This window comes from Mastigoproctus giganteus, chromosome 4 (assembly GCF_048544385.1).
Source record: "Mastigoproctus giganteus isolate SK-2022 chromosome 4, ASM4854438v1, whole genome shotgun sequence".
Taxonomy (NCBI): Eukaryota; Metazoa; Arthropoda; class Arachnida; order Uropygi; family Thelyphonidae; genus Mastigoproctus; species Mastigoproctus giganteus.
The window spans coordinates 188,922,545-188,938,937 of NC_143578.1; the positions used below are offsets into that span (position 1 = coordinate 188,922,545).

Consider the following 16,393-nt stretch of genomic DNA (forward strand, 5'->3'; position numbering starts at 1 on the left):
ATTAGTCCACGATGAGCAGTGTCCATTGATTACCATTGATTACTCTCTGTTTTCTCCTTCGAATTATACCTGAGGGAGACCACCTGGAAAAGAATTCCCTGAAATATCTGATAAACGAAACTGTTTTTAAATAAAAGGAGATTCATTCATTTCATATGTTAGTATTTTAATTATTAAATTGTAGTCCGGAAACCTTTTGGTAAAATTTCCTTACTTAAAGAAGTTGAAGTTGTGGAAAAAAGTTGATAGCTTAAATAAGTTCAAGGTGGAACTTGACGAACGTTTAGAGTGAACGGATGTGTGAATTGTTTTTTTTTTTTTTTTCCTGATGCTTGCTTTTTGCCTCATATGCCTCTACTAATGCTAAAACCAGCCGATTTATAAGTTTTAGATTTGTACGCCAGGAGGATTTTAATTGTTTATTTTCCCCACATATGACGCGTGCGCATTTCATTTCATGATGGAGTATATTAGTATATGCAAAATGGCGGTCTTTCTCATCTTTAAATATTTAGTAGTTTGATATTCGTGTATGTAAACATGTCAAGAAGAAATCAGAAAGCGTTTGATAAATTACCATTTCCTTTAGTTATTTCCACCTGCATCTATAAACTTTGCAGCGTCAGAAATGTCCTTAGAGGAAGACCGAGGAAGTTCATTTTTATCACTCCCACCTGATGTGCTTTATGATGTGTTATCGTTTTGTGATTATCAGACTCTGGGAAGGCTGTGTGTTGTCTGTCGGCGATTACGAGCAGTTATTTCTCAAGATTTTGTATGGACTCCTAGAAGCAAAAACGTAATATCAACTAACCAGTTTTCGGATGCTATACGAAACCGGTAATAGAAATTTAAGTCATCGATTTAAAGGGTGTAAAACTGTTTGGCTTCTATTTCTATATCCTTTTTTCTCACATTCCCAATTATGTTATTGAGGAATTCTTAATAATAACGAAGAATTTTCAGCTGACGATTCAAAATTAAAGGAAAGCCTTGAAGGAGCTTAAGTTTTAAATATTTTCTCTAATGTTCAAAAGTTAATATAAGCATCCAATATCCCTGTGTCTGTAAAATGTATTTCACGCTATCGTTAGCGGCTAAGCGTGGTCATTTGGCCCACTGTGAGTCGGAAAGCCAGTGTTTTAAGTTTGCATTTTAGCGGCCAAGTTGGCTCAATTTTTTTTCAATAGATGCCGCCACTGTAACTCTTTTATTATAGTAGCGGCATCCATTGATATAGTATAATTATATATATCATTTTATACACATTATACAGCTATATCTGTAGAATGAACTTAAAGTAAAAACGTAAAAGTTTAACGAAAAAAATAAATATTTGTCTATACCCTCTAATAATTTTCTGATTCTTCCTTATGTTTATTGAAATGCAACTTTACAGCCAAAATTTAGTTTACTCAATCCATTTAATGCCTTAATAACTGGTCTCCTGACAGTTGCCAAGTTTACAAACTTTGCAGTTTTCAGAACTGAAGTCTTTCATGTTAAGAGAACCCATTTATGTTCTTGACTAATCTTGTTGCTCTTCTCTGCACCCATTCCAACAGAATCACATTCTTCTTAAAATAGGATTCCAAACCTGTATATTGAACTCAAGATGCAGCCTAACTGTTGCTTTATACAGAGCAATCTTTAACCCTGCTGGTAAAATTTCTGAATATCATTGACAAAATCCCTATGAACTGCCCTAGCAGCCTGTGCTGCTCAGAGAACTTCAGATCTGACTGCACAATTACCCCTATGCCTCTTTCATTTTCTGCCACCTTGGGTGTGATACCACCTAATTTGTATGTTATTCCAGGATTACTCTTGCAAATTTCCAGTACCTTTTCATTTGTCAATGTTGAACCTCAATTGCCATGTCTCAATCAGTCTGTCAAATTTTTCTAGGTCCTGTTGCCTAACCAGTATGCTAACTACTTAAAAATTAGACAAGAAGCCTGATATGCCTTCATCAATATTGTTAATAAATATAGAAACCACAAGGGGGGGCCCAGAAGTGAGCCTTTAGGGTCATCACTAATAACATTAGTCTAGGAAGAGCAGTGTTCATTTATAACTATTCTCTGTCTTCTGACACTCAATTATCCCTTTATTCATAGCATCCCCCAGTTTGTTTGGTTCTTTGTTTCAGTATATCATTTACCACGGAAGAGTGGTAAATGATATACTGAAATATGGATAAGTGATGTCCGAATTCTTTTTTGTATACTTTTTTTTTTTTTTTTTTTTGTTACTGCATTACAGTAGCTAATCAGATTGGTTAGATAAGATCTCCCCTTATCAAATGCATGGCATACTTTACATATAATTATATTCCTGTTAGAATGATCCTGTAATACCTGTAATAAAATAATGGCATTAGTTGACCACTAATGCCATTATTTTCCCTGAACAGAAGTCATATTTGCCATTGCTCACTTTGCTCTCTGATCTCAACTCTGTTAAAAGGAAAGCTATTTGTACATCTCCAAATTATGGAGGTCTCCCCTGTAAAAATATTTTTACAGGGGAGGCCTCCATATGATGCACTGTACAAGGCAATGTGCAGCCTGCTACAGTGCATCACTTTATCAACCTTGCTGACCTGTCTGCATTGCCCTGAGGACTTCATATATCTGACTGCACACTTACCCCCAGGTCTTTTTCAATTTCAGCTACCCTATGTGTAGTTTAAATGTACTACTAATTAGGTGTAGCACCACACAGTTAATCTGGGATTACTGCTACCAATATACAGTAACTTGCATTTGTCAATGTTAAACTTCAATTGCCATTTCTCAGCCCATCTTCCTAGTAATTCTAGATTTTGTTGCAGTAGCATTCCTTGAAAATACTGCCATCCTTTGTATCATTGTAAACTTGGTCATTAAGCCTGATATACCTTCATCAGTATTATTATTAAATATAGGAAACAAAAAAGACACAGCACTGAACCATGTGGACTTCACTAATAACATTACTCCATAGAGAGCAGTGTCCATTAATAGCCACTGCCGTGTGGCAGTGGCTGTTAATGGACACTGCTCTTCATGGAGTAATGTTATTAGTGATACTGTTGCACATAAGACTGCTGTTTAAATTCTCCAATTTAAACAGCAGTCTTATGTGCAACAGTATCAAAAGCTTTCTAAAATTCAAATACAGTATATGATATCAGAATTATTTTTTGGCTGCCGTTCCTTCGTTACTGCATCATATCATTCAATCAGATTGATCAGGCAAGATTGCTCCTTAACAAATGCTTGCTGTGACTACTGTACAATTACATTCTCATATAGATGGTCATGCATTACTTCTCTAACCAGTGACTCCATTATTTCCCCTGGAACAGAAGGTAACAGTTTTGTAATTATTCATTTCCCTTTTTGATCCTCCCTTTGTGAATTGGGATACTTTTGCACATCTCCAGTCGATACGGAATGCCCCTGAATTGAAAGATGCTCTCATAATTATGGCTAAGGGTTTGCTTACCTCCTCTGTTCTCTCCCTTAACATAATTTGATCAGTGCCATCCACCTCAGATGCCTTTTTTTTATATTTATCTTTAACAATTTGTTTTCTACTCTCCTCGCAGTTATCACAAAATCATTTGACTCCTTGTTAGATATTTATGAACTACTGTTGTTTCTCTTCCTTAAGAACTCCTCATACATGAATGTAGATGCAAAATAGCCTTTCAATTTGCCAGCAGCCTGAGCAGGCCCATCAAAGTTAGACCATCAATGTCAAGTGGACCAAAGTGATTTAACTTCTTCCTTTTACTGTTAATATAAGCAGAGTAGTCTTTGCTGCTTTTCTCTGCTAGAGACTTCTCATTATATGCCTTAGCTTGCCTAACCTCCTTTGTTACTTGATTTTTTTTTTTTTTTTTTTTTTATGAAAACCCCAAACACGAAAGGTATCAAAACCTATAGTACTTAGTACCGTGCATGGATTGAAGGAGAAGTATGGGGGGAGGGGGATGCTGGAAACTTTGCTCTAGAGACTAAACATGGGTTTCACCACTTCAAGCCTCCAATAAGCAAAGTGGTGGTGTTTCACCGGTTGATGAAAGTCATCTACCACCTTAAAGATTACAGACTAGTTTATATCTACCATTGTCTTCTGTATCACCTGATACTTTATATACATCCCATGCATTTTTATTTTCTGCCACGAGTCTCCTCAGATCACCTGACTTCCATTTAGGTCTAAGTGTTGAACAGTATTTCTTAGTATGAAAAACCTGTTAGCCTCTATAAGTAGTTTCCTCAATGCTTCCCATATAGAATTTGCTGCTGGTAACACCTTCTGTTGTTTCCTCCTCCATAGAATTTAAAACTGTCTGAGACCAGTGTAGTCACCCTGATTAAAGCAAAAGCCTTTATCCTTGACAATAGTTTTGTCTTTAAATAAATCCCACATTAGTACACTGATCACTGCCACCCAGTGGGTCTTTTACTTGTGGATTCTTAATGCTTGAAGAATTTCTACTGATAATCAGATCAAGGCCTGCTTTCTCTTGTTGCTTCTCTGACGTGCTGCTGTAGAAAACAGTCATCCAATAAATCCAAAAACCTCTTGCTAGTGTGTGAATGATCAACCCATAAGTTTCAGACATTACTGAAAAGTAATGTCCGAAAAGTTAAAATCCGCCTTTATAAGATATTCTATATCACCTGATACTTTATCAGGTGATACAGAATATCTTATAAAGGCTTTACTAGCCGACATCTATTTCTCTCTATAGATGTTTATTATACTCATCAAAGTCATTAGGCTTATTACACACTTCTACTCTCATTTTCATTTTCCCAGTGCTTATGTCACACCAAACTGACTCAGCATTGCACTGGCTATACTCATGTCGACTGGATTTGCTGCCTTAATTTAATGTTTCTTAACTAAGATTATAATCATTCTCCCCCCCCCCCCCGTCCCTGTCCTGTTTGTCTTTTTTGTACTCATGTTCAAACTCTGCATCCCATGTGTCCGATACCCCTAGAATGTCTGCATTTGATGGCTGGATCAGTACTTCAAATTCTTCAAATTTATTTACAATACTCCTAGTATTAGTGTACATGCAAGTACACATGCATCTTATTCTTAGTTACCCTAACACAGCCCATGTATTTACTTGTTCCATGATGACCCATGGCAGGGCTTGAAATTCCCAACACCTTGCTTTCCAGGCTGTTCTAATAGAAGCAATGCATCCTTTGCCTGCAGTTCTAGTTATTCTATTATTTTGTATATCCCCACCTAAGCTAGCAGTTTGTTGACTAATCTAGCACAGCCTTGATAGCATCAGCAAAAACTCTTACACCCCCTTATATTTAAAGTGTAATCTATCTCTGTAAAAACAGACTCTCCTGTTAAGCACAGACCATTCTGTGAAAAATTCTATCCCATGATCTTTGCACAGTTTCTCCAGTGGAAAACTGATTGACAAGGCTCTCAACATATACCCCTTCCTGTCATGTCTGGGCAGAATTACAGACACCATATGACACGATCAGTGTATCCTTATTGCCTTAAAAATTGTATGGTTATGGAATCAGGTAAAGTAGACAAATTTAAGCAAAGCTATCTACCATGCCGAAAATTTGCGGTCAGTAATGATAATCAGCCTGCAAAGAAATTCACTGTTTTTAGAAGTGTTTTATAGGGTACTCCTTCTGAACCTATCCTTTTTAATGTATTTTTAAATATCTTGAGAGCGGTCTCACACACACTGCCATGAAAATATATTCAGATAACATACCTATTTCAGTCAAAACATTGACTAGCTACCTAATAGAGGGTACATCCTCCTGTTGCTACCAGTACAGCAAGGCATGGACTCTATAAAGCCTTTCAACATTGCTTTGAGGTATGTCGTACCATGTTAATAGGATTGTGTCAGTAGCATCCTTTACAGAGTATATTGTGTGATCTGATTAAACCATCACATCAGATGACAGTCTGTCGTGGGAAATCCAAATGCTGGATCTGTTGATTCATGTAATCTCAAAGATGTTCTGCAGGATTCAGATCTGGCCAAGGTAGTGACCGAGAGTCACTTCTGTGTTCGACGAACTACTTACAAACAATGGCAGGGCACATCCTGCTGGAACACACCTATGCCCTGTGGGAAGAGAGTCACCATGAAGGGAACACCACCTGCCTGTTTCTGTTGAACCAGGACATCAGAATGATTCCACTTTGCAGTTTGTCGTAGTACTCTCCATTTACCATCCACAGGGCATATCAGGAAATATGATTTATCATAAACAGTTTTTTCATGCTCTAATGGCCCAATGATGCCATTCAGATGCAAACTTTAGGCAATGGGTGGGTGTAAACGAGGTTACCTTGAGTGCCTACTCCTGAGGCATACAAAGGAAGATTTGTTGGATTGTCATCTTGGAAACACTGCTGGTCATCCCTTAGTTGAAGTCCATGTATGTATTTATTTATTCTATGGTAGGGCGGCTTACCTTAACTGCAGTACTCTGCAAACAGCCCACAAGATTCATAGTTTCCGTAATACTGCCACCCTTCCACTGGTACTGAACAATCATCCCTTTTTTCGAAGTCCATCAGATCACATCTCTTTCCAGTGTTCATCAAGCATTTGTCAGTCAGTGTATGGACCATATGTCATGAACTTACAGTATCACATTTACTGGTTCACACCATGACATGTGCTACTTGGCAGGGTAGAATAGACAATTACTAAAACATGGGAGTGGTCATAATGTTTTGATTGATTAGTAATTTTATATATGATTGGCAAACTCATACTACAAATAACACATATTACAATCTGATCTTATCACACAGCAAAAATGGATACATGACATCTGTTTAGCCATAAGGAAAAAAAAAGACAAAAATTCTGCTGATTAGACCATCACATCGGATTACAGAATGTCTGCCAGTAGTTAAACTGTATATTCATGAGTGTTTACACAGATAACTTAAAATTTGATGTACTACTACTCAGGTTGCTGACGAACTAAATAGATCTTTTGAATCTATGTTCACACATGAGGAAATTTAAGGATGTGGATGCCAGAAGTTTATAAAATTACAAGGAACTAAATAATTTTTGATAACTGAGAGGAAAGTGGAAGAGAAATTGTTGAAACTATAGATAATTAAGGTACCTGAGGGGAGATGGGGGGTCTATCTAGTTATATTAAGGGAGCAGCAGGAGAGATAAGCAAACCTTTAACTATAATCATGGGAGCATCATTGGATTTAGGGAAGGTCCCAGTGGACTGAAGATGTGTGAATGTAACCCAATTCACAAAGAGAAGCATCAGAGCATGATATGAGTAGTTACCGACCTGTAAGCTTCACTTTTGTTTCATTCAAAATAATGGAGTTACTGGTTAAAGAAGTAACGCAGGACTTAGAGCAGTTATACTGCAGTCACAGTAATGTGATGCATTTTAATGGGCATTCTTGGAATCTTTTCTGACCAATCTGATTGGATACTATGATCCAGTAACAAAGGAACTGGATGCAAAAAAATTTTGACATCATACACTTATATTTTGAAAAGCTTTGGATACTATCCCACATAACAGATTGCTATACAAATTAGAGTCTCTCTCCCATTAGGGCTAAATTACTGCCTGGATTAAAGGGATTGTTGAGTGGCAGAAGATGGGTGGGTATTAATGGGCACTGCTCTACTTAGGTAAATGTTATTAGTGGAATCCCTCAGTATTCAGTGCTTGGCTCCCCTTACTGTTTTCAGTATTTATTAAAGATATTGATGAAGGTATATCAGGCTTATTGTCTAAGTTTTCAGATGATACAAAGGTTGGCAGGATGTTTATTGACAGTAAAAAGGGCATGCTAGTGCATAAAGATCTAACAAAATTACGCAGTGGGCTGAAAAGGGGTTATTGAAGTTTAACATTGAAAAATGCAAGGTACTATTTAAGATAAGACCTATTAGGTGGCAGTGATCATAGTGTATTGTGGGAATTACTCAAAGATTTGATTACTGTCAAGGGCAAAGGAAGAGATTTTGTAAAGGTCTTAGAAGGGTTTTAAATTCCTTTTAGTGGGACCAACTGATGATGTTACAAACAGCATTAGTTGGTCCCACTTCTAAATGGGAAGCATTCAGAGAAGTAATCATTCAGGCTACTAGGCTTTTAATACCAGCTAAGAGATACTATTCAAGGTGAGTACAGTGGTCTCAGACAGTTTTTAAATTCTGTACAGTGGGATCAACTGACGATGTTACCAACAGTAAATTCTAAGTGGCATTCAAGGAATTAATCGTGGATGCTACTAAAAGTTTCATACCTATTAAGAAATATTGTTCAAGGTTTAGGCCTAAATGGTTATCAAATGAACTAATGAGACTCGTGACAGAGAAGAAAAATGCATGGGATGCATATAAATTATCAAGCGACTCAGAAGCCTATGACAGATATAAGCTAGTCTGTAATCAGGTCACAAAGGAGGTTAGGCAGGTGAAGGCGGATTACGAGAAATCCTTGGCAAAAGATGCTAAGAAAAACAGCAAGGATTTCTTTACTTATATAAATTCTAAAAGGAAGGGGATGAATTTGATTGGTCCACTTGACATCGATGGATTGACTGTTGATGATCCTGCTCAGATAGCAAACAAACTGAATGAGTATTTTGCATCTACATTCACACATGAGGAATTATTACGGTTTGAAAATGGCAGAAGGTTATCAAATTGTAGCAGGGTACTTAATGATTTTGTAATAACTGAGAGCAAAGTGGAGGAGAAATTGTTGAAGTTAAACATAAGAAAAGCACCTGGGGTGGATGGGATCCATCCAGTTATATTAAAGGAGGAGGCAAAGCAACTAAGCAAACCTTTAGCCATAATTATGAGAGCATCCTTGGAATAAGGAGAGGTTCCCACCGACTGGAGATGCGCAAATGTATCCCCAATTCAAAGGGATCGAAGGGGGACACGAGTAATTATTACAGACCAGTCAGTTTAACTTCTGTTCCGGGTAAAATAATGGATTCACTGGTTAAAGATGCATTGCAGGATCATCTAGACAAGACTGCAGCAATAATTCAGATACAGCATGGGTTTGTTAAGGGAAAGTCTTGTTTGACAAATTTGATTGGTTATTATGATGTGGTTACAAAGGAACAGGATGCAAAAAATAATTTTGATATCATATATTTGGATTTCAGGAAATCTTTTGACACTGTTGAGCGTGGAAGACTATTGTACAAATTGGAGCAGAATGGTATTAAGGGTAAGTTGCTACAATGGATAAAAGGATGGTTAAGTGGGAGAAGACAGAGGGTGGTAATCAATGGGTGCTGCTCTTCGTGGACTAATGTTATTAGTGGAGTCCCACACGGTTCGGTGTTGGGTCCACTGTTGTTTTGTACATTTATCAATGATATTGGTGAAGGTATATCAGGCTTAGTGTCGAAGTTTGCAGATGATACAAAGGTTGGCAGGGTTGTTAATGACAGTAATGGCAGTGTGCTACTGCCACAGGAACTGGAAAATTTGGGCAGATGGGCTAAGAAGTGGCAACTGAAGTTTAACCTTGACAAATGCAAAGTACTGAATATGGGTAAAAATAACCCGAGAGAAAAGTACCAACTGTGTGGTACTACACTTAAGGTGGTAGAAAATGAAAAAGACCTGGGAGTAATTGTGTAGTCAGATATGAAGTTTTCTGAACAATGCAGACAGGCTGCCAGGGCAGGTCATGGGGTTTTGTCAATGATAAATAGAAATTTTGCTAGCAGGGAAAAGGAGGTGATTGTCCCTCTGTATAAGGCAATGGTCAGGCCACACCTTGAGTACTGCGTACAGGTCTGGAGGCCTCATTTTAGGATGTATGTCAATTTGCTTGAGCGTGTACAGAGAAGGGCAACAAGATTGGCAAGGGGAGTGAAGGGATCCTCTTACCAAGAGAGGCTTAAGTTCTGCAAATTGCAGTGGCTGGAGACTAGGCACCTTCGCTGTGATCTGATTGAGGTCTATAAGGCCTTGAATGGGTTGAGCACGCTGAATTCTGATGGGATCCTTCCACTTGTTCAGATTACGAACCTAAGGGGGCATAAATTCAAATTAAGAAAAGACAGATATAGAATAGGTGTGCGGAAATTTGCCTTTAGCCAGCAGGTGGTTAATTGGTGGAACAAACTTCCATCTGTCGTGGAAGTTGATACGTTGAATAAATTTAAGGAGGAACTGGACAGGCATTAGCATTAGGAGAGGCATTTTATGCAAGAAAGCAAGCTTATGCAGCATCAGCCAAAAAAAAAAAAAAATAAAAAAATAAATAAATAAATTAAAAATAACCACTTCCACTTCACCCCTCTGTTAGTTCGAAATACCTGTCCAGCTGAGCCTTAAACTTATTTAGGCTATCAACTTCCACAACAAGGGATGGAAGTCTGGTCCACCAACCAACCATCCGCTGGCTCAAGGCAAATTTCCTCACGTCTATTCTACATCTGTCTTTCCTCAATTTGAAACTGTGCCCCCTCAGGTGATTATTCTGAGCAAGACTAAGAATCCCATCAGCATTGAGCATGTTCAAACCATTCAAGGCTTTATACACCTCTAACGGATCACCTCGTTGGTGCCTAGTCTCCAGACACTGTAATTTGCAAAACTTAAGCCTTTCTTCGTAAGAGCACCCCTTTGTTCCATTCACTGATCTTGTTGCCCTTCTCAGTATTCGTTCCAGTATCTCTACATCCTTCTTGAAATGAGGCCTCCAGACCTGTATAAAGTACTCTAGGTGTGGCCTGACCATTGCCTTATACAAGGGAATAATCACCTCCTTATCCCTGCTAGAAAAATTCCTATATATCATCGACAATACACCATGAGCTACTCTTGCAACCTGTCCGCACTGCTCAGAAAACTTCATAACTGCCTACGCAACCACCCCCAGGTCCCTTTCGTTCTCTACCACTGTCAGTGTAGTACCACAGAGTTGATAAGTTGCTCTGGGGTTGCTGTTTCCCATATTTAGTACTTTACATTTGTCAATGTTAAACTTCATTTGCCACCTCTCAGCCTATCTGCTCAACCTTTCCAGATCCTGTTGCAGTAGCATAGTGTCACTAGTGTCCTTGACAACCCTGCCACCCGTCGTATTGTCTACAAACTTGGACATTAAGCTTGATATACCATCATCAGTATCATTTATAAATACAGAAAACAATAATGGACCCAATACTGAACCCTGTGGGACTCCACTAATAACATTAGTCCACGATGAGCAGTGTCCACTGATTACCACTCTGTCTTCTCCCCTTCAACCACCCCTTTATCCATAGCAGCAGTTTGCCTCCAATGCCGCACTGCTCCAATTTTTGCAGCAGTCTTCCATGTGCAACAGTATCAAAAGCCTTTCTAAGATCCAAGTATATAATATCAAAGTTATTCCCTGCATCCAGTTCTTTTCTGACTGCATCATAGTATCCAATCAAATTGGTCACGCAAGACTTCCCCTTAACAAAACCATGCTATGTCTGAGCTATAACCGAAGTCTTGTCTAGATGATCCTGCAGTGCTTCTTTAACCAGTGCCTCCATTAATTTTCCAGGAACAGAAGTTAAACTAACAGGTCTATAATTACTTGTGTCGCCCTTTGGTCCTCCTTTGTGAATTGGGGTCACATTTGCACATCTCCAGTCCATGAGTACTTCCCCTGAGTCCAAGGAAGCTCTCATAATTATGGCTAAGGGTTTGCTTACTTCCTTTGCTGCCTCCTTTAATATAACTGGATAGATCCCATCCACCCTAGGTGCCTTTCTTGTATTTATCTTCAACAATTTCTCCTCCACTTTACTCTCAGTTATTACAAGATTCTCTAGCTTACTGCCAGAGTTGAATACACCTCTGGCATTCCCCTCGCTGAATAACTCCTCATGTGTGAATGTCGATGCAAAATATTCATTCAGTTTTTTAGATACCTGAGCAGGATCATCAACAGTTGACCCATCGATATCAAGTGGACCAATCTGATTCATCCCCTTCCTTCTAGAGTTTACATAAGTAAAGAACTCTTTGCTGTTTTTCTTTGCATCCCTTGCCAAAGATTTCTCGTAATCTGCCTTCGCCTGCCAAACCTCCTTTGTAATTTGGTTACAGATCAACTTGTATCTATCATAGGCTTCTGTGTCACGTGTTAATTTGTATGTATCCCATGCATTTTTCTTCTCTGCCATATGTCTCATTAGTTCATCTGACATCCATTTAGGCCTAAACCTTGAACAATATTTCTTAGTTGGTATGTAAAGCCTAGTAGCTTCCAAGATAAGTTCTTTGAATGCTTCCCATTTTGAATTTGCTGTTGGTAACATCATCAGTTGGTCCCACTGTATAGAATTTAAATACTGTCTCAGTTCATCGTAGTCGCCTTTACAAAAGCAATAACCCTTCCCTTTACCCCTAATGGTAGTTACCTCTTTGAGTAAATCCCACTTCAGCACACTGTGATCACTGCCACCTAGTGGTTCATTTACCTGCAGATTCTTAATGCATGAAGAATCACTACTGATAATCAAATCAAGAGTATTACTCCCTCTAGTTGCCTCCCGAATATGTTGATATAGAAAACAATCATCCAACAAATCCACAAAAGCCTTGCTAGTGTGTGAGTGACCAGCCCCCAAATTCCAGTCAATTTCTGGGAAATTAAAATCCCCCATTATAAGACACTCTGATTTACTGGCCCACTATTTCCCTGTACAGTTTCTTATTATACTCATCAGAGTCATTAGGCCTATAGCATACTCCTACTCTCAATTTTGATCTCCCAGTGTTGTCACACCAAACTGACTCGACACTGCACTGTCTTGCAATGTCAACTTGCTTCACTTCCTTGGATTTTATGTATTTCTTAACTAATAGCATAACCCCTCCTCCTTTCCTATCCTGTCCTGTCTATCCTTTCTGTAGACATTGTACTCCCCAAATTCCAGTTCTGCATTCCTTATATCTGTGTGACACCACCTCTCTGAAATCCCCACAATATCTTCCTTTGATGTTTTGAGCAATCCTCAAATTCATCATTTGGAGGGAATGGTGTGATTTTTCTTATTTTTATTTTTTTTTATTTGCTGATGCTGCATAAGTTCATACACTTGCTTTCTTGCAGCACATGCCACTACTACTACATCAACCTAAATGGATATCAGATGAACTGATTGAGACTTCTGGGTGAGAAAAAAGTGCATAGTATGCATATAAATTATCAAGTGATACTGAGGTCTAGACTAGATATAAATTAGTCTGCAATCAAGTCATAAAACAGGTTTGGCAAGCTAAGGCAGATTACAAGAAGTCTCTATTGAAGAATGCAAAGAAAATCAGCAGGGGTATCTCTTTATTTATCTGAACACTAGAAGGAAGGGGTTGAATCACAATTGTCTGCTATATATGAATATTTTAACTGTCGATGATCCTGCTCAGGTTGCTGAACAGGATCATCAACATATTTTGCAACTACATTTGCACACCACGTGCATTTTTTAGAGATAAAGCTGCTAAAAGTTTATCTAAACTGATAGATATTGAGCTGAATATTTTGTGATAATTGAGAGGAAAGTGGAAGAGAAATTGTTAAAGCTAAGCATAAGAAAAACACTGGGGGTGGATGGGATCTATCCAATGTTTCAGGGACTCAGGAAAGGAGGCAAGCAAACTTTTAGCCATAATTATGAAAGTACAGTGTCTTCAGATTTAGGGAATGTCCCTGTGGACTGGAGATGTGTGAATGTATTCCCAAATCAAAAAGGGTTTCAAAGGGTGATATGAGTAATTATTGACCCGTTAACTTAACTGCTATTCCAGGGAGAATAATTGAGTCACTGGTTAAAGAAGTAGTATAGGACCATCGAAGCAGGAGAGCAGTTATACTGTAGTCACAACATGAATTTGTTGAGGTGTAATCTCATCTGACAAATCTGATTGGATGCTAAGATTAGAGGTGGACTGGCCATAAGACTTACCGGGGGAACCCCGGTGGGCTGGAGGCCAGTGTAATTTTCAGTATTGCAATCTGACCTCTAATATATGAAAACTAAATGCACAAAAATAATGATAACGAAAATATGCATCTTCCTTATCCAGAGTGATACAGTAAACCCTTGATTTAACGGTTTGAGACCAGACTAGTAGGGGAGAAGGGGTGTCTGTTACTATCGAAAGTCAATTAAATCGAATGTAACCTGGGGGGGGGTGGCAATTTTTATTGTTCTTAATTAAAAAAATAGCTTTAATACAATCTACAGTACTGTACAATATAAAATTATGTTGCAATTTGGCCTTCGATTTATGGATATCAGAAACAGTTTGTTTTTTTATGCCATAAATTTCACAAACACTTGCTACTGGGACGCCTTGTTCTAATATCTCAATAATTAGCTCTAATTTCTGTGCAACATTTAAGTTCACGCGCTTTCTTTTAACTCCTCTATCACTTGATGCCATTTTTAGCATTAGCATTAGTAGAGGCATTTGATGCAAGAAAGCAAGCTTATGCAGCATCAGCCAAAAAAAAAAAAAAAAAAAAAAACCCACTTCCACTTCACCCCTCTGTTCGTTCAAAATACCTGTCCAGCTGAGCCTTAAACTTATTTAGGCTATCAACCTCCACTACAAGGGATGGAAGTCTGTTCCACCAACCAACCACCCGCTGGCTAAAGGCAAATTTCCGCACGTCTATCCTACATCTGTCTTTCCTCAATATGAATTTATGCCCTCTCAGGTGATTTTTCTGAGCTAGAGGAAGAATCCCATCAGCATTGAGCATGCTCAAACCATTCAAAGCTTTATACACCTCTATCAGATCACCTCGCTGGTGCCTAGTCTCCAGACACTGTAATTTGCAAAACTTAAGCCTTTCTTCGTAAGAGCACCCCTTTGTTCCATTCACTAATCTTGTTGCCCTTCTCTGTACTCGTTCCAGTAGCTCTACATCCTTCTTGAAATGAGGCCTCCAGACCTATATACAGTACTCTAGGTGTGGCCTGACCATTGCCTTATACAAGGGAATAATCACCTCCTTATCCCTGCTGGAAAAATTCCTGTATATCATTGACAATACTCCATGAGCTACTCTTGCAGCCCATCTGCACTGCTCAGAGAACTTCATATCTGCCTGCACAACCACCCCCAAGTCCCTTTCATTCTCTACCACTGTCAGTGTAGTACCACAGAGTTGATACGTTGCTCTGGGGTTGCTGTTTCCCATGTGTAGTACTTTACATTTGTCAATGTTAAACTTCATTTGCCACCTCTCAGCCCATCTGCTCAACCTTTCCAGATCCTGTTGCAGCAGCATAGTGTCAGTAGTGTCCTTGACAACCCTGCCAACCTTTGTATCATCTGCAAACTTGGACATTAAGCTTGATATACCATCATCAATATCATTTATAAATACAGAAAACAAAAATAATGGACCCAACACTGAGCCCTGAGGGACTCCACTAATAACATTAGTCCACGATGAGCAGTGTCCATTGATTACCACTCTCTGTCTTCTCCCCCTCAACCACCCCTTTATCCATAGCAGCAATTTGCCTCCAATGTCACACTACAGTCAGTCCTCGTATAACACGTGTTTGCATTACACGAATTGGATCATACACGATTTATAAATAGGGGAACGTTATCTTATATAACACGAACCGAATTCGCTTATACACGATTCGCCTTTGTGTTTACAAGAAATGGCAGTCGAATGCGGAATCACCCCAACTGAACGCAACACGATAGGAATGAAGAGAAGATTCTGAAAATGTATTTGTCTTTTATATCAGTGAAGGGGAAACACATTTCACCATAATAACGTAAAAACCAACACAATTCCAGCTATCGTTATAATCGCAAATGCAATTAGATGGAGTTTACTACCAGTTTATAACAGATTGCACTAGCAGAAACGCAACTGGAAATTGTTTTTATTGTTTTATGGTAGTAACCCCCAGAAATGTGCTTTAGTAAAATGTGAGGTGTTAATAGTGTATCTCGGCATTTACGGTGTTGTTTATTCAGTTGCTACACGCGCGCAGCTTTGTTTATGTGTATCAAGCGTGCCACCTCGTTTGTAATTTCGCTTTATTCCCTAAAAATTAGTAAAATACTAATTTTTAGTATTTTATTAATGGCTAAGACACTGCCGATTCAGAGAGAAAAAAAAAAAAAAAAAGAAGCAATATCGATAAACAGAGGCGGACTTGGTCAAAAATTCTTACCCGGGAAAATTTATAGTGGCCTCATACTACGGTTTATGGCCAAAATCACACCGGCCTCTGGCCCACCGCGGTTTCCCCCGTAAGGCTTATGGCCAGTCCGCTTCTGTCGATAGAGAAAAAATATGAAATTGTGAAACGCTTTGAGCGAAATGAAAGA

The 16,393-nt window shown here is 38.6% G+C and overlaps 1 protein-coding gene across 2 annotated transcripts in view; it reads left to right on the plus strand.

Moving 5' to 3' along the window:
• Window positions 1-500: 500 nt before the first annotated feature.
• LOC150087272 (F-box/WD repeat-containing protein 4) overlaps window positions 501-16,393 on the plus strand; it is a 113,488-nt gene continuing 97,595 nt past the window's right edge. Inside the window, exon 1 of one of the 2 annotated variants that reach the window (XM_090371930.1) lies at window positions 501-840. In XM_090371930.1, the coding sequence (XP_090228056.1) occupies window positions 629-840 (212 nt within the window). In that variant the 5' untranslated portion in view covers window positions 501-628. The remainder of the gene's footprint in view (window positions 841-16,393) is intronic. The other variant, XM_090371931.1, reaches the window with a different exon arrangement.